Raw genomic sequence first — 27,454 nt, forward strand, 5'->3', positions numbered from 1 at the left:
TTTTATAATTAGGATAGAGTTCTACGGAAAAGATCTTCTACTGCTTAGAATTACTGTTACTGGACTAACTGATCTAAAGCATAGCTTGGGTGAGAGAAGTAAAGAGAGTTCTTTTAGGATATAAATTGGAAATAGGGCCAAGAGTGTGTTGGTTTGTTATATCAGGACTGGGTTAATTATTTTAAGCCAGAAATTCTGGTCAAGCTTCTAAGGCATTTGCTATGAAATCTTGGTTAGTATTATGTACTTTTTCTAGGGGCTTAAACCTTAATATATTCCAGAAATATGAAGTTTTAAAATTATACATTTTTAAATTATAAAAATGACAGAAGTGAGAATGATAATATTTTTGGAAATTCATTTTGATGTTATTTTAAACTTTTTAAACATATACGAGCATAATAATGTAAATATTTGTTTCATGAGTTTCTTGATATTATATCAGCCATTTCCCAAATTTGTAGAGACTGCAAGATCAAATCCGTAAAAATTTTTTGATGTACCTGTATGCTAATCAAAGTGGAAGAGACCCTTTCTTGACCAAACTACTTTCTCTTCCACGTTATTCTGTCCTCTTTTCATGCTAGAGGTTCAGGAAGAGGTGAGAGGCCAGGGTGTAACCATAACTAAGCTGATGAATGGATTCCATGAAAGGGAGTGAGAGCATGGTCATTAGTCAAGAATTCCACACTGGATTTCCAAGTCATGCTCCATAACCTATGCCTGAAACAAGACTGCATAGTCAGCAATCCTATAAAGTCAGAAAATAAGTTTAAGTTTATAAAACTATTTAATAGTCAGAAGTCCAATTAACACCCGGGCTCTATCCCCAGGACTGTCCTCATCTCAAGGTCAGATTCTAAACATGAGAAGTAAATGAAAAATGCTTCTGAAGACCTCAATAGCACCTGAAATAAATCTGCACGAGTCATAATTTTATTCCTTAAACTAGCTTATTTGCTTTCCTAACCAAGAGATTAGAAATGGTAGCAGAAGTAGAGAGATGGGCAGTAATGGTAATATGGACAGTATGACAGTGTCACACTGTCTGACACTGAGGGACAGACAGTGTCACTTTTAAAAGTGACAGTATGACAATGAGGGAGGAGACAACATACTTCAAAAACAAAGAATCCAATTGTTGCACAGTACATAAAGCATGTTCATAATAATAAGCCTAACTGTAAGCAAAGTTAAATATATTTTAACCTGTATTTAATTTTTTATGAATATTTTCAACTAGAATGACAGAAAAATTAGCTTTGGAGCTGGAGAAAACAAGCTTCAGTTACCTTGAAAATTCATTTGTTTGACATGATATATTCACTTCTCTGAAGATACATAGTGTTAACTATAATTCACAAAATTATCATATGAATAAACCAAGTATTTACGAACTGTCTTCTGGCAAGGCACTGTAAGGACTACACTTAATATAACAGACTCCTCATATTTATCAGAGTGTGTATACAAACAACATCTCTGAAGCACTGTCATACTGCTCCGTGGAACTACTACTAGCCAAACAGATCTGAGCTTTCCATAATAATTTTCAGATTTTATAAGACAATACTAACAAAGACTGTGATTGGCCCCATAGTTGTTGCCCAATATAGATTTACTGAAAGAATGACATTTAAACTCTTGTTTCATAATTCTGTAGTTTAATAATTTACTTACTTTTGTCACTTCCTCTGCCCAAATCTAGCCAGCATTAAAAATTGAGAAAAATATAGAGCATGAAAGAAAGTTGGAATTTAACATTTTCTACAGCTTAGTATAGAAAAATGTAAATATTTTAATTCACGTGGCATACTTTTTCCAGAGTCACATTAACAGATTAAACAGTAATAGTTAAATCAATAAAGCTTAATATACTGTGAAAGTATGCCTTCTATGTTTAATAGTATTGATGTTTGAGTCTTATACTAATTCTAAATTAATAACAGGTTTCCAAAACTGGGAATATTTAATGCCTCTCAGTTCTAGTATTCTCATCAGTAAAATGAGACATTTAGAGTATGTGATTTCTAATTTCTCACTTAGGTTCAAAATTCTGCAATTTTAGGAAGTTAAAATAAAGCAAGGATAAATGGACACAAAATGTTGATAGAGCCATGAGGGGAGGCAAAATAAACTTGAGATATGATGAACTTAAAGTTACCAGAGTTAAACATATCTTATAAGTAGATGACACAAGTAGTAAAACAAATGCCTAATAAATGAAACAAAGTCTTGATAACTGTTCAGCAGGATTTAAAATGTTTAAAATGACTTATATACTAAAGTACCAATGAGTGAAACAGTCTCATACTTCTCATTTACCTACATATAAATAGGACAATGGAAATAAATGAATGCATTCTCTTGCTATCTAAGGAAAGCCCTAATTTAGCCAGGGCTTCAATAATTGGAGTAGTTTAAAAAACAAATGCATTTTACATATTCTGTATAATAATCTTTTCTATTACACGTTTTCCCCCCTCCTTTTAGTACAGTGCTAATGAAGTAAAAGTAGTCAACTGATTTAACAAATAAAAACTGCCAATTATTTACTACTTAACAGTGGATTCCATCTACTTCTATGGCAGTAATACACTCAGGAGTATTATGAGAAACACTGTACCTATAAATCTTTACTGGCTAACATTTATGAGTTTTGGGACAATGTTTAGATTTTACTAATTTCTATCTTGCTAAAAAATTAAATATGCTTAACATCTCAAAAATTTCCTCAAATCAAGCTCAATAAAATATACAGGATACTATAGAATAATTCTCATTACTAATTCAAAGCTATCACTATTCAGCAACTCTCCTAAGTGAATTAACACATGGCTCAGCAGTTAAGAATCTTCCTGCAATGCAGGATCTGCAGGAGACATGTGTTTGATCCCTGGGTCAGAAAGATCCCCTGGAGGAGGAAATGGCAACCCACCACTCCAGTGCTCTTGCCTGGAGAATCCCATGGACAGCAGGCTACAGTCCATGGTGTCACAGAGAGTTAAGACACAACTGAAGTGACTGAGCTTGCTTGCACAGTCCTCAACACTACAGAAATACATAAACTACTAGGGTTTGTTTTGGCCTGGAATTACAAAGAAGAAATTAATTCTGTGTTGAGTTTGGGTGAAAATTAAACACTGAAGGTACTGTGAAGCAAAGTAAATTTGTATACCTTATACTTTTCTCTAAGTCAAGTAAATTTTGTTAATTTTCTTTGTCAATTAATATCTTTGAATATCTATGTCAGTCAACATAAAAAATGAACATCTTTTATTGTGTATAAAAGGCAATATATATTTATATATAAATTCAGACTCTAGAATCTGAATTTGGTGTAGCTGAATTTGTCAACTAGAACACATAATTTCTGTTCTTCAAGTTCCAGTATTACTTCAGCTAGCATTCTCTGTATTTTTTGTTAGACTAATGAATGCACAGCTTCAACTACTTTAGACTTTTACATGTAGATAATAGCAAGAGAAGGCACTTTATTCAAGATGTAGAAAACACAGTAGGCCAACAAACCTTCAGCCATTTTACATGCAGGAGGTTGAGCATGTAAGAGAAATTTACCATAATGTTATCTCCTTCAAGGCGTGCTGAGTTTAGTTGCTTAAGTGCATAGGTAAGAGACAAAGAACACATTACACCAGTGAACAAAGTGAAACAAGTTACTTCTGCACAACACACAAACAAGTATTAAGAGCTGATAAGATGGTCTTCTACTTAAAAAAAAATCCAACTAAGTAAATTTTGTTTTCTTTGTCAATTAATATCTTTTAATATCTATGTCAATTAACATAAAATTAACATCTTTTATTGTGTAATAAAAGGCACTATATATTTATGTATAAATTCAGACTCTAAAATCTGAATTTGGTATAGCTGGATTTGGCAATTAGAACACATACTTTCATGTTATGATACTTATTCAATTTTTTTCAAAAGATTCAAGTCTTCAAAGATAAAAAAAACATGGCTGATGCTTGATTTTAAATTGGAATTATTTGGGGAAGATGCATTACTTTAAAAACTGCCACAATCACCTAAAGTTTTATCAAATTTTCACCTATGAAAGTCCTTCTGTCTGCCCACAATTTCCCTATTCAAAGATCATTCCTATTTTATTAGTGTATGATGCCTTCAACCACGTTCTCTTTCAATCAGCCTCAGCCAGGTCTTGGCATACCCTGAAGAAATACGAAAGGCAAGTCAATCCTTGTATTTTTAAAACTTTAAATTCTAATATGTGTACATTAAAATTAAGATTATATGATGGTTCTATAAATTCACTTGGTTTTTAGATTAAAGGCACAGACTTCTGTAGAAATTGTGGAATTCATGCTTTTCAACTGTGGTGTTGGAGAAGACTCTTGAGAGTCCTTAGACTTCAAGGAGATCAAACCAGTCAATCTTAGCTAAAGGAATCAGCCCTGAATGTTCATGGGAAGGACTGATGCTGAAGCTGAAGCTCCACTACTTTAGTCACCTGATGTGAAGAACTGACTCATTGGAAAAGACCCTGATGCTGGGAAAGATTGAAGGAGGGAGGAGAAGGGGACGACAGAGGATAAGATGGTTGGATGGCATCACCGACTTGATGGTCATGAGTTTGAGCAAGCTCCGGGAGTTGGTGATGGACAGGGAAGCCTGGTGTGCTGCAGTCCATGGGGTTGCAAAGAGTTGGACACGACTAAGCGAATGAAGTGAACTGGACTGCTGTGGAAATGGTTAGATGGACAGAGGGACATATTTGCTATATTATGTTAGTGATAATGTATTTTCCATCATGTTTGGATACCCGAAAGTAGCAGACAGACGTCTAAACCTCTCAATATCAGAGGGCTTTGAAACCAGATGATTTTTTCTTTCCATTAACGATACTCTAAAATGATTTTTTAAAAAGCTTATACAGACTAAGATTAGGTTAATAATGTCAGTGCCTTATAACTTAGATGCAGAAGTTATTTGTTTTTGCTCCTCTTTATACTATTTTCAAAGCTGTACTTGTTTTCACTGTAAAATATTCAGGGAGGTTTTCTCTTTTCTGCTCATTGGTGTATTTTTGAGAAATGTCTTTGATATTGCTTTACCATTCTTCAACATATTAACTAATAAAATAGGTTAGTAAGGTCACAATATTGAATACAGGTGTAAATATTTTACTGATAAGGCTAAATCACCAAAAAATTCAATCTACTATGCTAGATTGTAAAACTGAGGGCAGCAGAGATTTTGCACCGTTTATATACTAACTCCTTCTCAGCAAAGCAACTTGCACAAAATTAGCATTAAGTAAATCTAGAATTTAAAAATAGGTCACAAGGAACTGGGAAACAAATTTTTTAAATAGTGCTGATATTCACAGGTCTCAAACCTTACTTACAGAGAAACTGGTCACAAAACAATCTAAGGAAATTTATACAAGGAAGTAAAATCAAAGAAAGTCTGAGGTTAGAGTAACTGCCCCAGCCACCAACTAGGAAGCATGAAATGTGTCAAAGAAGGAAAAAAAAAAAAAAAAAGGCAAAACAAACTCCTAGTGGTTTCATTTTTTTCTCTATTCTTCAAGTAAAGGGAAGAGAAATACAGGGAAAGGAAAAAAATATATCACAAAATACAGGCATGCCTCAAGGCTTTATGTGATAACAAACTAAGAGGACTTTTCCTTTCCAAAGTATTTCAGACTTACTGCTAATAAAGTTTGAAGAAAAGCAAGTTGGTTATCTAGAGGGAAAGAATACAACTAAAATCAGGAAATGGGAATTTTTGTCTAGACTAATATTTTTAATATTTAGCTACAGTTAAATTTTGTTTCATGCATTATATAAATTCTAGAAAAGCTGTGTACAAATGAAATTGTTGAAAAAGTCATTTGTATAATCTTATTTTTAAATTTAAATTCTCCGAAAAAATTTTTTTCTCAACAATACAATGCAGAGAGATATTATCAACATCTTTTCTGGATATATCAAAAGGAAATATAAATTTTAATAACAGTGGTAAAATAATTTAGAGTAATCATAGGACCTTGTGTACTGTTGAAACAATGATTTTCTGGAACTTTTCCAAGTAAAAAATAGACTACTGTTATCTTGTAATGGTGCTTGTTAAAGAAAGTTTTGTGCTGACATTTGACAATAGTTTTTCCATCATCACTAGGCACATAAAGGCATTTCAAATAAAGATATTCTGTTCAAACATTTAAATCCAAAAAATCCTTATTTAACGTTTTTTCTGATTATGAAATTAGTATCTTAAAAACCAATTCATATTTTACTAAGTTTATTATTAGCAACTTTAGAGATTAATATCCTATTTTAGAGTCTCTTGCCATCTCTGGTATTTAAAATTCTGATCTACAAAAAGCTTGTTCAGGGAAGTTAGGCTATTCTTTATGATGAGGTCCTGTAATTCTGAGGTGAACTAGCCAGTGATTTTGAAATTAACGTCTTGTCAAAGATAATTCTCCAGCAGTAGCTAATTAAGAATCTTTAAAGGGCAACTGTCTAGAAGAAAATAATTTATTCTGCTCATACAAACTGCTGGGGTAAATCTCATAAGACATCATTCTCCAACACCAAGTCACTAGTTTTAAATTTCACTCTAAACCAAGTTTTTTCCACAATAAGAGAGCCACAACAGACTTCCACCAGCACCTTGGTAATATGCTCCTAAGGCAGTGACTCTTGATGACAGTAGTGGTAGTGAGTTGGGAACAGAAGGCGGTGGGAATGTCACGTCTCTTAACAAAACATATCCCTTTGCTTGTTAAGAATGAACTTGTTAGCTTCATCTAATAAATTCAAACTTGTTTATACTGTGCTCTAATTCAAGTCTGATTAATCTCTCTGAACTTTGGAAGAGACTTAAGCTATATTAAATTAGAGGCTTTATAAATAAAATCTTTAAAGAAAGTTTTACATATATATCTACTTATATATCTTCACATATATATATAAAATCACCGAACTACTTTATTTATCATATATCCATTCAGTCCTAAAAGACCACTCAGAAGTTGGTTTTATAAAAAATATACCAGAACTTATTTATCTAAATGGGATTCCTCTCCTTCAAATCAGCCACCTGGGAGTCCATGCTGCCACCGTCTGAATGTTTTTGGAACTATTCTTGGTGACAATTCCTTTAGTCAGTTTGAATCACATGTGGAAAGGCAGTCATATCTAATTTTTAAGGTACACATAAGCATTCGCAAACTTGACTCATTCTCATCTTAATTACTATCTATTTTTCTCTTTCAAATATAATAAATCTCCAAAAGACTTATTTTCCATTACCATTGAGGTTATCTGCAAAATATGACACAGCTTTTTAGAAGCTCTTATAATTTTTATTTTTTTTTAGCAATAAGTGGATTGCTAAAGTAAGAATACTGACATCTCTTAATATGATTATTGTCACTGATTTAATGTATTAAGTCCTGAAAAGTCCTGAAAAGTTTAAAAAATACAAAAATAATATCCTAAAGTCCTATTCTAGTCTTAATGATAGACTGTAACTTGCATAATATATAAGTGAAATCTTCTACAAGACTTAAAAGTTATTAACCTAAAATATTTTTTTATTTAAAAACAAAACAAAACAGTACTTACTGATGCTCTAGTTTCCGCAGCTTTTGCTTTTTTTAGTCTTGTTTTTGCAGCATCCAAATCCAGTCTCTTATTTTGTAATAGTTTCCTCTCTTTCTATAAATATAGGAAAGAAAATAAAGCCTAATGCTGTTAAAAATCCACTAAGAGCACACACATTTAAAGTACTATTCTCCCATTAAACAATCATCTGATGAACAAACATCTATGATTACAAAATTAGCCATTAAGTGACCTTTCAGGTGTCAGACTCCATTTTCTCACTATCTGCAATTTAAAAACGATAGAGACATTCTAGATCTGGGAAAGATGGCAGGTGATGGTAGAAACAAAGGAATATTAGTTTTAATATTCTGTGATTTTGCTCTTTGTTGAGGAATGCTTGGCAATATCTTCCTGGTTGTCATAATTTGGGGATGGATGTTACTGGCATCCACTGGGTAGAAGCCAGAGACGCAGCTACATATCTTACAACGTAGTACAGTTCTTACAACAAAGAATTACTCGAACTAAAATGTTAGTAGTGCTCAGCTTGAGAAACTGTTTCAGCCTGTTACAGATAATCTAGGAAGTACCTAAGGTGAAGAAGGTAGAGGCCCTAGGGCAAGGCTCCTTGCAACCCCGTGCTGCAGCACCACAAGCAACTCTGCTACTCCGAAAACAGAATTTCACATTTATTTAGAATGAATCATGAATAAATGTTAGTATGGTATCTTAGAATTCCTCAGGGGAATGTTAAGCTTCTTCATAATATACTAGTTTATAAGATTTTACTGTTTGCTTTGTTAATTCTTAGATTCCACATATCAAATTTCATCCTGTTGACAATATAATACCTTTTCAATCATATTTCATCTTTATGATTTTTCCTTTGTTTCAGGCCAAACACTTTTTATACACAGATTCAATGTAAACATACTAAGTTTCTATAATAAGAAATATGAAAATTAAGTTTGAAGGAGTATTTACAATAAAAATCTTGGGAAAAAATATTCACCTAGGACACTACTCTCCATCATTTAAAACACAACTTAAACTAAAAAAATAATAGACTAATAGATTAGGTTTGGGAAGTGATTTTTTTTTTTTCTTATATTTAAGAAATAAAACACACCTGTGTTAAAAGAAGATGGTAGACTTCTACGGATACAAAAAGACAGGAAGTCTAATAGCCAGAAATATAGCTTCTAGTCATTATGATTCTGGCTCCCAGTTTAAATGTATGGCTATACTATGACAATAATTTGTGCCACATTTTAATAATCATTACAGGAATTTGTTTATAGATTTCAGGGCTGATAATGAACAAAAATGGATGTAAAGACATCTCAATAACACTACAGGGACATAGAAGTGGAGTCTGTATCATTAATAATCCTCTATTTTGGTTAGTTTTATATTCTGTTGCATTATACATCTTGCTAGATTGTTTAGTTCTTCTGATTATTTAATTCTTCTAATCTGCTATATCTACAAAGTCATTAAGAGTGCAACTGCTCATTAAAAACTACAAGTTTTTAACCTGTAAGTATATACCTAAATTGTTTTACTAAAAAAATGAACATTTTCCAACTCACAGCAATTGTTTTGTAATCGCCTTCTATAAAGTTTCTTAACGGAGTGAGAAAATTTAAGGCTGAAGTTTGAATCAGCTCTCTGTCTGCTGTTCCAATTCGTTTTTGTGTTTCTCCACATTTAATAAGGGCGTTACCTGCAAAGGAAAAAAAGTTTTTTGTTTTTTTTTAAAAACACTGTCTGGTAATGTCAGAAAATCATGTTAAGATAAATTAGCTATTTGATCTGCCTTAAAGTTAGTTGTTACTTGTTTACTCAAGTAAAAATCAAATAAAATTAATTGTAGGTAAGATAGTTTTGGGCTTCCCAGGTGATGCAGTGGTAAAGCATCCACCTGCCAGTACAGGGGATGTAAGAGATGCGTGTTCAAACTCTGGGTCAGGAAGATCCACTGGAGTAGGAAATGGCAACCTGCTCCATGATTCTTGCCTGGAAAATTCCATGGACAGAAGGAGTCTGGTGGGCTACAGTTCATGGGGTCACAAAGAGTCAGACATGACTGAGCGACTGAACACACACACACATAAAAGATAGTTTTATTTTGAAAGTAAATTTAAGATTATAAATATGTAAGTGAAAATGACAAAGATAAATTCTTTATCATATCATAGTTAATTGTACTAACTCTACCAACGGGACAAAAGAGGACAGATACACTTAAAAATATTTATAGTCAAAGCTCAAATAGTACAGATATGCTTATAAAAGTATAATTCTTAAAATATGTTAATAAGTAGACCAGGTAAAAATTCTTCTGTTCCTGTATTTATGTACTTATTTCAAGTGTCTATAAATAATAGTATACATTTGTATCTTAAGTTAAAAAAAAAAAATCTGTTCAGCAGCACACACCACCTAGTATTTAAATAGGACAAATTCAGTGGAAAATAGAGAAAAAGAGAACCTCAAGATAGGTTCTAATGGAAGTAGGACTAATCTACCTCTAATAAGCTTTAGTTCTGTGGATCTTAATTCCTTTATGTTCGGATGACATTAGATCTAATTTGTAAGGAAGGTAATAATATAACTTGTAGTTAAGAGCTCAATTTCTGGATATAGATCTACATTTGAATTACTAGCTCTGTGTGATCATAGATGAACTATGTAACCTGTCTAAGATTCAGTTTCCTTGTTCTTACACAGAGATAACAAAATTTACAAGTAGGATTTAAGTGAGGATTTACTAAAATAATATTTATACAGTGCTTAGCCCAATTCCTGGAGTATTCAATTGCTGCTGCTGCTGCTGCTAAGTTGCTTCAGTCGTGTCCAACTCTGTGCGACTCCATAGACAGCAGCCAACCAGGCTCCCCCGTCCTTGGGATTCTCCAGGCAAGAACACTGGAATGGGTTGCCATTTCCTTCTCCAATGCATGAAAGTGAAAAGTGAAAGTTAAGTCGCTCAGTCGTGTCTGACTCTTCGAGACCCCATGGACTGCAGCCTACCAGGCTCCTCGGCCCATGGGATTTTCCAGGCAAGAGTACTGGAGTGGGGTGCCATTGCCTTCTCCGTTTCAATTGCTAGCTATTATTAATTACTAATAGATTCACAAAGCCCAATTCCAATAATCAGGGTACATTCAGTGGAATTATTAGAGGTATAAACAGGTTAAGCAGGTTAAAAAAGAAAAAAATTTAGAAGGCTTTTGAATGTTTTTGCTCTACTAGACCTTCAGCTTGGTGAAGGAAACAGCTGGGTCATTCATGTACCTTTATGACCCCTGCACCTAACTGAGTTTGGCATAAGAAGGCAATTACAAATCTGATCAATATATAAAGTTTTCCTGAAATTTACAGTTAAAATTTAGAAGTAAAACTACAGAAATTTAAAGCATTTTCAGACTTCTGAAAGAACTGTATTTTGAAGAACACAGTGTAAAAAAGTTTCAAAGTTGTATATCTACAAGCTAGTTAATGGATTACCAGCATTCATTACTCAGGTCCTTCTGACATAAGGACTACTGAAACTAAGTTCATTTAGTCTCAGAATTTATGTGCTATTATAAATCAGGTGGCTTTCCCAGGAGGTGCTAGTGGTAAAGAACCTGCCTGCCAATGCAGGAGACGTGAGACAGGTTCTATTCCTGAGTCAGGAAGATCCCCTGGAGGAGAGCTTGGCGGCCCACTGGGGTATTCTCATCTGGAGAATTCTATGGACAGAGGAGTCTGGTGGGCTACGGTCTATAGGGTCGCACAGAGTCAGATACGACTGAAGTGACTCAGCACACATGCATGCATAAATCAGGACTATGTATGTAGAAAATCACTTAATTTACCTATCGTTTCACAATCCAAATAAAGACCAATTTCTCGCAGAAGTCTTAACAAGCATTCAGATATAACCACTGTTAACATTTTTGTGGTATTGACATTACTTGTGTAATACAAGCACTAGTTCAAACACTTAGTTTGTGCCATGCACATTATAGAAATAAGTTCTCAGGAAAGCTTTAAAAAGAAAAATCAACTCGAGGAGACACAAACAGAAACTGCAATATATCTCAAGAAGTATAACAAAGGAGTTGTAAGATTCAATGGGAATACCTATTTAGACCTAAAAAGATAATGTGAATTCTCAGAATATATGCTTAAATATATTAAGTCATACTGTATATATTTGGTGGTTATGTTTATCACTTCATCTAAAATTTTAACACAAAATATTTGAAGTTAAAACTGATTCTACTAATACTAGGTAAATGTTAATGATGTCTCTAAGTAAGTAAAGATCTAAAAGTAAAGATATCTCTTAGCAGACATTTGCCTTTCACTTACCATATGCTGTTCCAGGGCCAAACTCAGTCCCTGCATCAATCATATATTGTCCCAAAAGTTCTGGGTTGTTTATACGACTTGGAGCTTTTCTATCCAGTTTCTCATAAACAAATTCTTCTATCCTGGCATCTAGAAAAAAAGTTTAAATTACCAATGATTTCAAAAAGCTATTTGAAAGACTCTTGTTCCCCTGCTAGCCATTTATCACTTTGTAAAATAAATAAGAAATTAGTATGCTTTCAAGTACGTATCTTAATATATACTTTTTCATTTGCGTTTTAGAATATTATATAACTCTAAGAAACTTACATTTTAAAAATATGATAAAATATCTTGGCACAAAAACATTTTAAAATGAAGTGCATTTCCCTGGTAGCTCAGACAGTAAAGAATCTGCTTACAATGCAGTAAACCTGGGTTCAATTCCTAGGTCAGGAAGATCCCCTGGAGAAGGAAATGGCAACCCACTCCAGTACTCTTGCCTGGGCAATCCCATGGATAGAGAAGCCTGGCGGGCTATAATCCACAGGGTTGCAGAGAGTCAAACATGACTGAGTGACTAACACTTTCATTTTTCAAGAGTATTATAAATATTTTAAGGGATTTTAAGTTTCAGAAAGGGCTGGTACTCACTTCATATCTAGTGAAGCTGCCTTAGACCCATTCATATAGTGTCTAACTTTTACTTTTTGAATATGTGTTTACAATTTTAAAATCAGGGATTTCCAGCTATAAAAATATGGATATAAGGTCCCTAGAGAAATTGAAGAGTTGTATACTTCTGCCACTGTTACTGTGCTTTAGTTTGCTTATATGCTCAATTTCCCTCTTAGAGGTTAAATATTGGGAGTTTAAGGAGTGGAATAGTCCAGACTTAGAATAGTCTACAGAGATCAGCAATATGATTTTTTGGCTTAATTTTATTTAATTATGTTTAAAGTATATAAATATCTGAGCATGTATTCATTCAAAAGATTTTATCATTAAAAATAAGTTTAAAACACAAAAGGTTAAGAGCAGTAATAGGAGTTATCATAAATGAAAAGAAAAAAAAATCATTAAAATCTGAGTAAACTCTTGGTTATCATATTTAAGAAATTCACATTTACATTGCTACCACAGTGAGATATTTCAGAGACAAATAAGAAAGTAAAAGTTTCCAGAAAAAAATGCTTAAATATAAATTAAAATTATGATCCCAAAAGAAGTTACATAGGTTCCTTCTAAGCACCTCACATAATTCCTCCACAAGTTTCACACAGTGCACTGAAAATTTCAAAAATAAGTTGAACCAGTAACAGAAACACTTCAGAAATTGGCAAAAGTGTTCATTTTAATAAACAAAATATGCTGTTGGAACAATACTTGGATTTGTGGTAGACTCTGGTGCAGCATCAGAAGAGTTTTTAAGTAAGAATTTAAAAACCTTTAAATTAGTTAAAACCAAAATGAGTCAGTTGAAAACAAAACCCCTTAGAAAATGTTAACGAAATCTGAGAATTTCCTTTTCTGACTGTGAGAGTGATTCATATCTTTGCCACCTGTTTACCCACTTGGTCAAAAGTTTAAAGCCAAATCCCATGTTGATTTCATTCAGTTTAAAAAAAAAAAAACTGGTGTATTTTAAATAAACATTTCATTTAGGGTATCAAAAAGTCCTAATAAAATCTTAACAAGAAATGCAGGCAATTCCACTATAATGCAATGTACGCTTCTGAAAAATCCTAGGTTCTGGAAAATCATACACTAAAAATAACAGGGCTTACAAAAAAAAGATTCAGTCTAACCACTGAAAATCTGTGTAACTTTATAATGAGAGCACAAAATAAAACACAAAAACAACTGTTACTAAACACTGAAATAAAATTATGTGAGCTACAGTAATTCTTTCTACTGACATCCTTTCCAACACTGTTGGTGACATTATTTGCCAACCACAAAAACATGCTGTAGGATAGACTATGTATTGGAGGAACTATGGCTAGAGCAAAAAACAAGAGGAAAAACGTCTACTGCTTTCGTTTTTTTTCTAGGTGCCATGGAGCCTGGTGGGCTGCCGTCTATGGGGTCGCACAGAGTTGGACACGACTGACGCAACTTAGCAGTAGCAGCCTTAAATGAGGAAGATATAATAACACACAGTGTCTAAAGACAATAGGCCTCAAAGAGTAAAAGGACTACTTTAAAGTCACCACAATTTAATTAAAATGGCACAGTATTAATATTTAGTATAGTGCTTGGGCTTCCCCAGTGGCTCCGCATTATAGAATCCACCTGCAATGCAGGAGATGTGAGTTCATTCCCTGGGTCTGGAATATGCCCTGGAGAGGGAGATGGCAATCCACTCCAGTATACTTGCAGGGAAATTCCATGGATAGAGGAGCCTAGTGGGCAGTCCATGGAGTCGCAAAGAGTCTGAGCAATATAGTGCTTGAGGTTTATATAACAGCAGAAAGTTTAAAGCTTGGAGGTAGTATCTGAAAGAAAGTTTATGGCATTTCACGACATGGTCACAATAACACTGGGGAAAGGGAAAAGGAAGGCAGGAACTGTTGCTGTTGATTTTGTCCTTTAGTTTTGATCTGTAAAGCTCCCCGTCAATATACCTGGTTCTAGTTCAAGTTCTACTTTTAATTAGTTATGCTACATTGAACAAAATGCTAACTTGTGAGTTTCAACTAAAACAATCATTGTGCATCTTATTTGCCAGGTTATTGAGTTAGGTGATCTGAAAAGTCTTATGGAGATGTCTGAAAATCAAATGGAGTAACTTGTGTAAAAACATAAAACTTAAACATTAATAGTTGGTAACTGCTTAAGTTTCTATGTAATTTTCCCTTAATTATATAGGGGTAGTTCTCCCCTGGATGAGGAAGGAGGATTATCTCACAGGCTTTCATAACTCTTAAAATTCCAAAGCTGCTGCCTGGAATTTCAATAGGATTCTCCAAAGGCCTTAAAAACGTTATCTCTCAATTTCTTAGAGGATACCCAATGAAGTGTTTATCACCCTCTTTACCAAAAACACACATACAAAATAACATAGACCTCAAAGCCATAACTGGAAAATGTTTCCCAATAGCCATTAAAACTTCTTAAAAAACACATTAAAAAACCTATTAACAGTATCTTTTAATAAGATTAGTCAATAATGTAGACAAAAGGTAAAAAGTTTCTTACTTGGATTTGGCTGCAATAACACTTCAGTTTGTTTCATTATTTTTTCTGTCCATATTTTGGTACATTCAGCTTTGCTAAGGAGGTTCTCTAAGTGAGCATCCAATTCTGTCTTCTCTGCCTGGCCAAGCTTTTCTTCTGTGAACTGTTATTGATTGTATAATAAAAAAAATTAAATATACCCCAAATACACTTTAGGAATCTATATCAGTAATTAAAAATAAAACTCAAATCCAAACAATCCTGGACATACAAATAATTGTTCTTAAACTGTTGCATATGAAGGCTGTTTTTTGCCCCTCTGGTAATATATCCATACCTCTTAGGATATGATAACCCTAAGGCACTTAGGATAAATCATATCTCATAGTTAATACATATCCTCAGTTCTGCTAAAATGTATGGTGTGAATGATAGAAAATTTGCCATACTATTTTGTATATAAATAAAGAATATAAATATTTTTTACATATAAAGGTAGGATAACCAATCATAACGAGTAAACATTTTTGAGCCAGCTGGATCTGAATTCAAATCCTGCTGCTACTGCTGCTGCTAAGTCACTTCAGTCGTGTCCGACTCTGTGCTACCCCACAGACAGCAGCCCACCACGCTCCGCCATCCCTGGGATTCTCCAGGCAAGAACACTGGAGTGGGTTGCCATTTCCTTCTCCAATGCATGAAAGTGAAAAATGAAAGTGAAGTTGCTCAGTCGTGTCCGACTCTTCGTGACCCCATGGACTGCAGCCTACTAGGCTCCTCCGTCCATGGGATTTTCCAGGCAAGAGTGCTGGAGTGGGGTGCCATCAAATCCTGACTGTACTGCTAACTATGTGACTCAAGCAAGCTTTTGAATATTTTTTTCCTCAGGTATCTTTCATTGTAAAAGAGGCACAATACATATCTTAAAGTGCTTTAAGAATTTAAGTAAGGGTATGTACGTACATCACTTTGTTCAGTGCCTGGTAATTATTATTTTGAATTTAAAAAGGGCTATTATTACACCACCCTTATGGCAGAAAGTGAAGAGGAACTCAAAAGCCTCTTGATGAAAGTGAAAGTGGAGAGTGAAAAAGTTGGCTTAAAGCTCAACATTCAGAAAACAAAGATCATGGCAGCTGGTCCCATCACTTCATGGGAAATAGATAGGGAAACAGTGGAAACAGTGTCAGACTTTGTTTTTCTGGGCTCCAAAACCACTGCAGATGGTGACTGCAGCCATGAAATTAAAAGACACTTACTCCTTGGAAGAAAAGTTATGACCAACCTAGATAGCATATTCAAAAGCAGAGACATTACTTTGCCAACAAAGGTTTGTCTAGTCAAGGCTATGGTTTTTCCTGTGGTCACGTATGGATGTGAGAGTTGGACTGTGAAGAAAGCTGAGCGCTGAAGAATTGATGCTTTTGAACTGTGGTGTTGGAGAAGACTCTTGAGAGTGCCTTGGACTGCAAGGAGATCCAACCAGTCCATTCTGAAGGAGAACAGCCCTGGGATTTCTTTGGAAGGAATGATGCTAAAGCTGAAACTCCAGTACTTTGGCCACCTCATGCGAAGAGTTGACTCATTGGAAAAGACTCTGATTCTGGGAGGGATTGGGGCAGGAGGAGAAGGGGAAGACAGAGGATGAGATGGCTGGATGGCATCACTGACTCGATGGACGTGAGTCTCAGTGAACTCTGGGAGTTAGTGATGGACAGGGAGGCCTGGCGTGCTGCGATTCATGGGGTCACAAAGAGTTGGACACGACTGATCGGATCTGATTATGTTTAATGTGGCTTTGTATCATTGGTATTTTAACCACATCTAGTTAGACAGGCTTCTACGGGATGTTCTGAGAAACTATCATTTAACTTGTTTCCGTAAGATGTGTTCCAGCAATTGATTTATGGATTAACATTTGGAACATCCTGCATTGCAGGTGGATTCTTTACCAACTGAGCTATCAGGGAAGCCCAATTCATACTACAGAGGCATCTTTTTAAAGATCATAAAATGTAGTTAAATAGACTCAATGTATCAATTTTTATTATCTTGAGTATATTTGTTTCTGAGGAAAGGCAGCAATGCCCATATAATAACAAAGAGGTAAAAAGTATTTCTGCGTAGATTTTATGGAGACTTCTGGACACTTTTAATTAAATACTAGAAGCAATGACTCAGGCTGTTTATCATGAATAGTTTTTCTCTAGAATATGTGGTTTTCCATCAAAACACAAGTATATCACTATCACTAATACTATACTCATTAGTCATGACTCTTCTCTGGTGGCTCAGACAGTAAAGAATGTGCCTGCAATGTGGGAGGTCTGGGCTGGATCCCTGGGTTGGGAAGATCCCCTGAAGGAGGGCATGGCAACCCACTCCAATATTCTTGCCTGGAGAATCCCCATGGACAGAGAAGCCTGGTGGGCTGCAGTCCATGGCGTTGCAGAGCTGGACCTGACTGAGCGACTAAGCACACAGCACACATTTCTGTATAACAAAATTTAATGTTCACTTTTTCCCCCTCTCATTTCTTAAAATATCTTCTGTAGTTCCATTTTTCTGAATTTTATTATCTGTTTCTTTCAGCATCCTTCTTGGTCTAATACAGATTTCAACTGATTATCAGTCAGCATTTTTAGCTCAAAGGTCCTTCAGAATGTTATTCTTAGACTTCTGGTACACCCTCACTAAAGGTCTTATTCAAGGCCTAGAAATAGCTGCAATAGCTTTTGTAAAACTTTAGGTCTTTAAAGACTGGCCTGTAGCCAACCCCTGGGTGGAACTGAGAACAGCAGGGCAGACCGTAATTCCAAAGCAATTGCCTAGGCTCCTACAGTTGCAGCGTACTGTAACTGAGGACAGTAGAAGCACTGGAAAAAATCAAAACCCTGACCCCAAGGTCAGCTAGGTAATGACGCAATCTAATTCTTAAGAGAGATGCTGGTGTTTTTTATAGATCCCTGAAGATTCTAAGCAACAGACCTATCAAAGGTATACATTAAAATTTTACATATTAGAAATCTGCCTCCCATGGTTAAATAGATTATTTCCCAGATGAAGCAACATCATTTATAAAGGATGATCTATCAGTAGAAAAAAATTCTCCACTTAGCTCCTTAGTAAGCAGGTATATCTAATATTGTATTTGTTCATTCCTTTCATTCTTCCAACAAATATTTATTAAACACCCAGGTATATGCTAGGCATTATTCTAAGCACATGGGTTTCAACAGCTAGAAAACAGACAAGCTTTGTCTCTAAGGAAACTTAAATATTAACAGAGAAGAAAGACAACTAACAAGTACATACATAATTTGACAATAAGGATACGAAGATAAAAAGATGGCGGACAGAGGACCAACACAGGGGGTCCTATTGTTTCTTGATCCAGGGACTGAGTGAATTTATGGAACCCTTAAGTATGAGTGAGACAGTCTGATTATAGGAGGCCTGTTTAGAAAACAGTAGTTCTATGGGAAGGACCATGTATTTAACTACCAACAATAAATTCTGATGTTTACTTGCTTTTTTCTGAGAGTGAAAAACAGTTGCTCTGCATTTTGAATCAAGTACTCAAAAAAAAAAAAATCTTGTTACATAGGTAAGAATCATAAATTAAGTGAAGAAATTGAGAATGGTTTAAAGTTTTGCCCTAAAATGTCAGAGTTGGGATTTAATCTCATATCTGTTTGAATCATAGTCTTATTATACTATGAGCTACCCTCTCAGTAAAATACTTGATTTCAAGCAACTGATATTTTTCTATCACATTACCTAAACGTATTCTGTGCTTCCTTGTTTGTTTCTTTGTTCATAGCACTCTGGTGAGCTGTATCCTATAGCTTACCTCTCCTTCTTACATAATATTCAATAATAATCAAATTAAGGATTAGTTTAACTCTAGCTAAAAAATAAAATAAGGGGGAGGAAAAGGGACATAAGAGCATTGCTAATGCCATCACATATTTAAGTTGAAAAAATTTAAATTTTATTATTTAAATGTACAACTGTAAAAGACATATTTCCCTTAATTTTTACCATTGTGGGGACTTAAGGATTTTTTTTTCCATTGTTAATCACAAGGTATGACATTACAATAATAAAACAGTACAGTATTTAGTACATAAAATTTCCTCTAAAACATTTTAAAGAACAAACTATAGAAAATGATGAGTTACATCAACTAAATTAAGGAGAATTATTAATCCAAGATATTTATGGAGGATACATATATTTTTCTTCTACTGTATGTGAAATATATATTTAGCATATAACATGGTTCTTGCCCTGAAGGATTTTATGATCTTGTTGTTGCTGTTGTTCAGTCGCTAAGTTGTGTTGGACTCTTTGCAACCCCATGGACTACAGCACGCTGGGCTTCCCTATCCTTCACTATCTCTCAGAGTTTGGTCAGATTCATATCCATTGAATTAGTGATGCTATTTATTTATCTCACCCTCTGTTGCCCTCTTTTGCCTTCAATCTTTCCCGGTATCAGGGTCTTTTCCAATGAGTCGGCTCTTCTCATCAGGTGGCCAAATTATTTGAGCTTCAGCATTCAAATTATGATGGTATCTTTATCAGAAGGACAAGACTTTTTTTTTTTTTAAAGAAAGATCCCTTTCCTAATTATCAAAAATTTTAAATTTTACCCTAAAAATTTCAATTTTCAAAATCCCTAAAGTCCAAAATCATTTCTGACTTTGTAGTCAATTAGTGATGATAGTTGTTCATTGCAAACCACACTTGATTTTAAACACGTATTAATATTTCAATGAGTGTATAGCAGTACCATTTAATAATCAAAAGCTTCTGTGAAAAACAAGCTACAGTGAAAGTGAGAAAGCAAAAAAATCATAGAAATCCAAACATCACAAAATGTGATGTGGTATTCTTTCATAATATTTCATTAGTAACACAGTACAATGACTCAAGAAAGTTCAACCCTCTCTTTTTATATATTTTCTCTAAATACTGCTTTAAGAAAAGGATTGTCTTTGAGTCAGCCACATTATGCCAGGTACTGTAATCCTTCCTTTACTAGCACAGACACATAGCCTATAGTATGAAATAAGGAGCCTGGATTCTATGCTTGGATTTACTAGAGAGAAAAAAGGACAAGTAAAAACGCTGTGTGATCAAAGACATCTACTAACATAAACTCTAACCATCAATTCTCTGGGTAAAGTAATTGTGTAAAAGAAATCTAAAGTTCTTGGATGCAAATGTATAACACAAACTCTGGATGTATTAGTGAACTCTAAACTAGATATTAAGAAGAGGTGGCAAGAATACACAGAAGAACTGTACAAAAAAGATCTTCACTACCCAGATCATCATGATGGTGTGATCACTCACCTAGAGCCAGACATCCTGGAATGTGAAGTCAAGTGGGCCTTAGAAAGCATCACTATGAACAAAGCTAGTGGAGGTGATGGAATTTCAGTGGAGCTATTTCAAATCCTGAAAGATGATGCTGTGAAAGTGCTGCACTCAATATGCCCGCAAATTTGGAAAACTCAGCAGTGGCCACAGGACTGGGAAAGGTCAGTTTTCATTCCAATCCCAAAGAAAGGCAATGCCAAAGAATGCTCAAACTACCGCACAACTGCACTCATCTCCAACGCTAGTAAAGTAATGCTCAAAATTCTCCAAGCCAGGCTTCAGCAGTACGTGAACTGTGAACTTCCAGATGTTCAAGCTGGTTTTAGAAAAGGCAGAGGAACCAGAGATCAAATTGCCAACATCCGCTGGATCATGGAAAAAGCAAGAGAGTTCCAGAAAAACATCCATTTCTGCTTTCTTGACTATGCCAAAGCCTTTGACTGTGTGGATCACAATAAACTGTGGAAAATTCTGAAAGAGATGGGAATACCAGACCACCTGATCTGCCTCTTGAGAAATCTGTATGCAGGTCAGGAAGCAACAGTTAGAACTGGACATGGAACAACAGGCTGGTTCCAATAGGAAAAGTAGTACATCAAGGTTGTATATTGTCATCCTGCTTATTTAACTTATATGCAGAGTACATCATGAGAAACGCTGGACTGGAAGAAACACAAGCTGGAATCAAGATTGCTGGGAGAAATATCAATAACCTCAGATATGCAGATGACACCACCCTTATGGCAGAAAGTGAAGAGGAACTCAAAAGCCTCTTGATGAAAGTGAAAGTGAAGAGTGAAAAAGTTGGCTTAAAGCTCAACATTCAGAAAACTAAGATCATGGCATCCGGTCCCATGACTTCATGGGAAATAGATGGGGAAACAGTGCAAACAGTGTCAGACTTTATTTTTTGGGGCTCCAAAATCACTGCAGATGGTGACTGTAGCCATGAAATTAAAAGATGCTTACTCCTTGGAAGGAAAGTTATGACCAACCTAGATAGCAGAGACATTACTTTGCCAACAAAGGTCTGTCTAGTCAAGGCTATGGTTTTTCCTGTGGTCATGTATGGATGTGAGAGTTGGACTGTGAAGAAAGCTGAGCGCTGAAGAATTGATGCTTTTGAACTGTGGTGTTGGAGAAGACTCTTGAGAGTCCCTTGGACTGCAAGGAGATCCAACCAGTCCATTCTGAAGGAGATCAGCCCTGGGATTTCTTTGGAAGGAATGATGCTAAAGCTGAAACTCCAGTACTCTGGCCACCTCATGTGAAGAGTTGACTCACTGGAAAAGACTCTGATGCTGGGAGGGATTGGGGGCAGGAGGAGAAGGGGACGACGGAGGATGAGATGGCTGGATGGCATCACTGACTCAATGGACGTGAGTCTGAGTGAACTCTGGGAGTTGGTGATGGACAGGGAGGCCTGGCGTGCTGCGATTCATGGGGTTGCAGTCGGACATGACTGAGCGACTGAACTGAAACTAGATACTTCTCAATTGGTTCTTAATTTTGGCTGCTCTTTGGAATCAAGGGAGCTCTCAAAAACACTGATGTCAAATCAAGTCCCAAGGATTCTAATTTAACTGGACTGAAAGTATAGCTGAGACTGAGAACTACTGTTTTAAGCTCATACATAATTATTTTAATATCAGGTTAACAAACCATCTTCTATCTAGTTGTTTACTAAATTAGTGAGAATAGCACCAAAGCATGTGAACACAGTTTTGGGTAACACTAAACATGCAGAGTTTTTACAGAATGAGAAAATGTATGGCCTTTGAATACATTTTGTATTATTAGAGTTTCAGAGACACGGCAAAGTTACTGCAATTTAAATTCTATAAAAGAAATGTAACACATATATATGGAATTCAGAAAGATGATAATGATGACCATATATGTGAGACAGCAAAAGAGACACAGATGTAAAGAACAGACTTTTGGACTTTGTGGGAGAAGGCGAGGGTGGGATGATTTGAGAGAACAGCATTGAAACATGTATATTACCATATGTGAAATAGATCGCCAGTCCAGGTTCTATGCATGAGACGGGGTGCTCAGGGCCAGTGTACTGGGATGACCCAGAGGGATGGGATGGGGAGGGAGATGGGAGGCGGGTTCAGGATGGGGAACACATGTACACCCATGGCCGAGTCATGTCAATGTATGGCAAAAACCACTACAATATTGTAAAGTAATTAGCCTCCAATTAAAATAAATTAATTAATTAAAAAAAAAAGAAATGGAATTTCAGAATTAATTAAAAAAAGAAGTGGAATGAGAGAGAGTGGAATTCCTTCCACATAGGATTTGACAGGAGTTGGTGGAGGCCAGCATCAGAATTTATCTTCATATCTCCAGCTTAGATACACTATTGTGCTTGCTAAATCAGATGGAAGATAAAGGTTAGAGCTACAACTAAAGTTTAGAGACTTGCCTTATCAGAAAACAGCTAGTGTTCATCAATTTTATAGTGTAACTTAGCAGTTAAAAAAAGTTAGAAAATGAACTCTCTTCCTTTAGTAATTTAGTATGAAAATATTATACAGATATAAAGAATATATATCATTTAAGGATGGTTAGCAAAATTTTTTGCTTCAGTATCAATTCTGAATTAAAAATGTACCCACTTGAAAGATTTATCAAATGAAGAACAAAAATCTACAAAATGGAAATTTACTACAAAGAATAATTATGACAAATTGAGAGTAGATTATGAAGTCCTTGAGGGCAGTAACTGGGGTGTCATTCATCTTTGTATTCTTCAATATCAAGTACTAAGGAGGTACTCAATAAATATAGGTTCAATTAATGAGTTTAATATTTTAGATTGCCATTAAATCAACCCCAACATCAGCATATATAATGATAGAAAAATACTAATGAAAACAATTATTTAACATGTTAAATGATTCAAAGAGTAAACTTTGCATATAGCTACTATTTGCTTGGCTAAAATGACATAAAAATTAAAACCAAAAAAGAACACAAAAATCATGCTGGATACTGTGAGAGGGGAAGAAGATGGCAGAGTTGATTCCTTAGGTCATACGATCTTATTAATGACATGAAAGCCATAGAGTAACAACATTTTAGACATGTTAGAGACCCTACATAATAATTCATTAGAAGAAAAATGCCACACGATCATACAAAATTTAAGAATGACACAGGAATTGCCAAAGGTATTCACATCAAGTTCTTGCGGTCTAAGATGGACTTCAAGTTGTATTCTGAGGGAAGGAAAGGTTACAGAAAGGGAGTGGAGAGCATTCAAGATGAATTTAACTGTATGAACAAAAATCTAGAGTTAGAAAAGTACAAGATTTTTTGAAATTAAAAAATAATTTGATGGAAATACAGTGTTTTACATGAGGAGAGAAAAGACAAGGCTGGAAGGAAGTATTTAATTCTCAATTAAGGAATCTGGACTGAAAAGATAGGATTTTAATGGCTTTCAAGATACTTTACCAAGGATAAATTACCCGATCCTTTTGTATTCTATTGAAGGCATTACGAACAACAAAAACACCCAGACTGTTAAGGAATGATATACCCCTATTCATTTATACATTTACCTTACTTTTTAAAGTACTAATGTATATAAACATATTTTAAAAGAGTGAGAGTTGAAAGATGGGACTCATTTATATACTTAAATAGTCTGATTTTATGTTTTAAAATAGGGAACATGTTTAATTTTTAAGTTAGAATCTGTAAGTAAAATGAAAGAATATGGCAGTTGTCTAACCAGAGAATGGCCTATTCCTTAAGGTGTAATTTGATTTAAACAGATTTAGAAATATCAAAGCTAAATTCCATCCCGACTGTTCTTATTGCTTATACTGAGTAACTGGCCTAGCTCTTACACTATTCTTAGCATTAAATCTGGCACTTTGACACTACACTGATGTCAACTTAATTTAGAGTAGGAACTCAGTTATTGACTACCAAAATGAGAAAGCAGTGTTTTGTTGAAAACTACACACAGCACTCCAAATTGCACATTACACTTTGGAACCATCTTTATTTCCTTACATATTTTAAAAAATTGCAGAAAACGTCAAACATGGAAGTATAATAGTATAATAACATCTCATGAACCCATAACCCAGTATGAACCGTTTGCCAATGTTGTTTCAACTACCCACCCTTCCTTCTTCTGAAACATTTTAAAGCAATTCTCAGACATGATAGTTTACAAATATTTAAAAATGTATCTCTAACAGACACAGACTTAACATAAAAAGATGTATCAAAGGAGCCTGCTCCTCCTGATATTTTTCCCTTAGTAAGTGGCTCAAGCCAAAACCTCAGAGTCATCCTTGACTCATCTTTCTCTCATACTTCAGAGTCAATATAATATGCAATACTGGTTAGGTTTTGAACCTCCCCTGCTATCATTCTTATTTACGTTCTATCACCTTTTGCCTGTCCTATGGCCACAGCTCCTTAACTAGTCTCCCTAATATCCCTGCAACCTCAGATTCTCCACTTGCTACCTCTGCCTGATCTGTCACTTTCTTGAGGTCTTTTTGCATTTGAACCTATTAGAAAGGCTTGCCCTTACCATCCCGGCAACAACCACTACCCCCGCCCTTAACCTATACCTTTTGGCCTTTTTCTACATCACCGCCTGATGCATGTACTAGTTTGTTTTTTCCTGTTAGACAGTAAGCTCCAGGAGCGCAGACATTATGTTGATTATGAAACACTAGTGTCCAAAATGGTAGTGACACACAGGCATGCAGTAAGCACTTAAGTATTTAAGGCTGAAAATTATTTGATAACTATCAGATTAGGATTTTAAAACTTCTTCCTAGAAAATCTGAAACAAGTAACTGAAACTCATTTGGAAAGTACATCTTGAGAGCTTTGCCAGATTTTAAAAATCGAGTCTATCAATTATTTAAATCAATTTGTAATATATATGTCCTATTTAAGAAGTTCGGATTATGTACCTGAAAACATATCTAAAAAAATATGTATGTATGTATGTATTTATGGCTGCTGGGGCGTGTGGGATCTTAGTTCCCTGATCAGGGATCTAACCTGTGCCCCCTGCAATGGAAGCATGTTGTTTTAGCCAGTGGACTGCCAGGAAAGTCCTCTAGCTGTATTGAAAAGAGTGGGATTAAGCAGTGCTAAATCTGCATTCAGCACCTAGAATCACAGGGAATCAGCACTAAAACAACACCAAAAGCTCACAATATAGGCAGCCATTACCCTGCTCTAGTTCTACCATTCTTTGCCAAAAACGGTGCAATGTAAGATTAACTATGTGAATAAAACTGGAGTAAAGGGGACAAGGAAAGTAATAATGCAATACACATGATTTACATTTCAACTTGGCATGTTACATAAGAAAACTATTTTTGTTTTTTCTTTACAAAAGAGAATCTTGTTGCTACTGTGACTGTCATTAACTTAAAACACCAGACTGTTTATAACCCGTGTTGTGGTGAAATTTACATCTGTTCGTAGATTTAACTTAGTTGGCATAATGTGGGTGATGACTGTAGAAAACTGTCCAAGTTCCCTAGAACCGACACTTCCTTTATTTCTGAATACGATGAGACAGTCAACTTTCCCCCTTAAAGTGTTACTTGAAAAATGTCCCTGTGACTATAAGCACAACATGAATCTTCTTCTTGCTCCCTGCCCTACGGTCAGCGCTTCCCATTTCGAAAGTGAGTGGGAAACCCCCCAAGCTCTGTGGCTCTGGCAGTCTGGACGCCAAGTGGCGATCTCCATTTCTGCCACGGACAGCCAGGACCGGGAACCTTCCTCTCAGGGTGAGAGGACGGCAGGGAACTGCGTTGGCAGCTCCCTGGGTTGAGGGGCAGGAAAAGGAAACTTCCTTCTTGGACTTGGCGAGGAGAGAGGGAGACGAAATGAAAAAGTGGGGGTGGTGCAAGAATGGTCTCTACTACCCCGCGGACTCGCAAAGCCTCCGCCCGCCCGGGGAGGGAGGGCACAGGAGCAGCGGCGCCGTGGGGTCAGAAAGGCCGGCGGTGCTGTGCCTCGGCCCGAAGCCGAACTCAAGGTGTCCTCCAGAGAAGGGAGGAAGCTCCGGGCCCTGTGCCCACTCCGCCTCGCTTCCCCGGCAGCGGCAGTTGGGCAAGAAGCGTGAGGAAAACGGCCGCCAGGCCCAGAGGGGCACAAGGCCGCGCCCATCACCCGGGCCTCCGGCCGCGGCAGGCCAGACGGGCGGTCGGCGAAGCCGGGTGCAGAGGGCGCGGCTGTCTCGGGCGACCCCTCCCTATCCCTCCTGGGCGTCGCCACCCCTTCTTCCCGCCGCGGTACCTGCACTGCACGACTGAGGAAGGTGCCCGCGTCGGCCGCCAGCTTCTTCACGTTGAAGTCCATGATGTTCATCCTGGGCGTCAGCCGGACGGAGCAGCCGGCTGACCTAGCGGGGAGATGGAGGCGCCGCGGCCGGGCTGGGGCGCCGGGCAAGAGTGGCGGGGCAGACGTGGTAGGTGGAGGGAGGCGGCGCCAGCCTCGCCGCCGCAGCTGTCGTTTCCGTGAAGGGGAGAGAGAGGGTGGGGCGAGGGGAGAGAACAACCGCCTCGAAGCCGGCCGCGCGTCCGGGCGGCAGCGGCCGAGACCCAGGGCCTGTGCCGCCTGGAGAGATGCCGCTAACGTCGGCGGGCTTCGCGGTGGGCTTGCGAGACACAGAGCAGCGTCCTGGCCTTTCAGGGCCGGGTCCCCAACCGAGGAAGCGAGAGCGGGCCTCGGGGCGGGGCCTTTATAGAGGTTATCGCGGGAACAGCGACCCCTTCAGGAGCGCCGCGGCTGAGCGGCTGAACGCTCCCGGAGCGCCAGTTCCGCTGGGGGGAGGGTCGCGTTCGTTGCTAGGGGCGCGCCTCCCAGAGGCTGTGGCGCTCAGTGTTTGTGCTTAAGCCCCTGGGAACCGCGAGCAGAGAGAACCC

The 27,454-nt window shown here is 36.6% G+C and overlaps 1 protein-coding gene across 1 annotated transcript in view; it reads right to left on the minus strand.

Annotated features, from left to right (window-relative positions):
- The window catches only part of SH3GLB1 (SH3 domain containing GRB2 like, endophilin B1), a 46,640-nt gene extending 19,430 nt beyond the window's left edge, over nucleotides 1-27,210 (minus strand). The window contains exons 1-5 of the mRNA XM_005888426.3: nucleotides 26,826-27,210; nucleotides 15,150-15,291; nucleotides 11,970-12,098; nucleotides 9,197-9,330; nucleotides 7,623-7,715 (exon numbers count right to left, since the gene is read on the minus strand). Coding sequence (XP_005888488.1) covers nucleotides 7,623-7,715; nucleotides 9,197-9,330; nucleotides 11,970-12,098; nucleotides 15,150-15,291; nucleotides 26,826-26,897 — 570 coding nt within the window. The 5' untranslated portion in view covers nucleotides 26,898-27,210. The remainder of the gene's footprint in view (nucleotides 1-7,622; nucleotides 7,716-9,196; nucleotides 9,331-11,969; nucleotides 12,099-15,149; nucleotides 15,292-26,825) is intronic.
- Between the last annotated feature and the right edge of the window lie 244 nt (nucleotides 27,211-27,454).

Source organism: Bos mutus, chromosome 3, assembly GCF_027580195.1.
Source record: "Bos mutus isolate GX-2022 chromosome 3, NWIPB_WYAK_1.1, whole genome shotgun sequence".
Lineage (NCBI taxonomy): Eukaryota > Metazoa > Chordata > Mammalia > Artiodactyla > Bovidae > Bos > Bos mutus.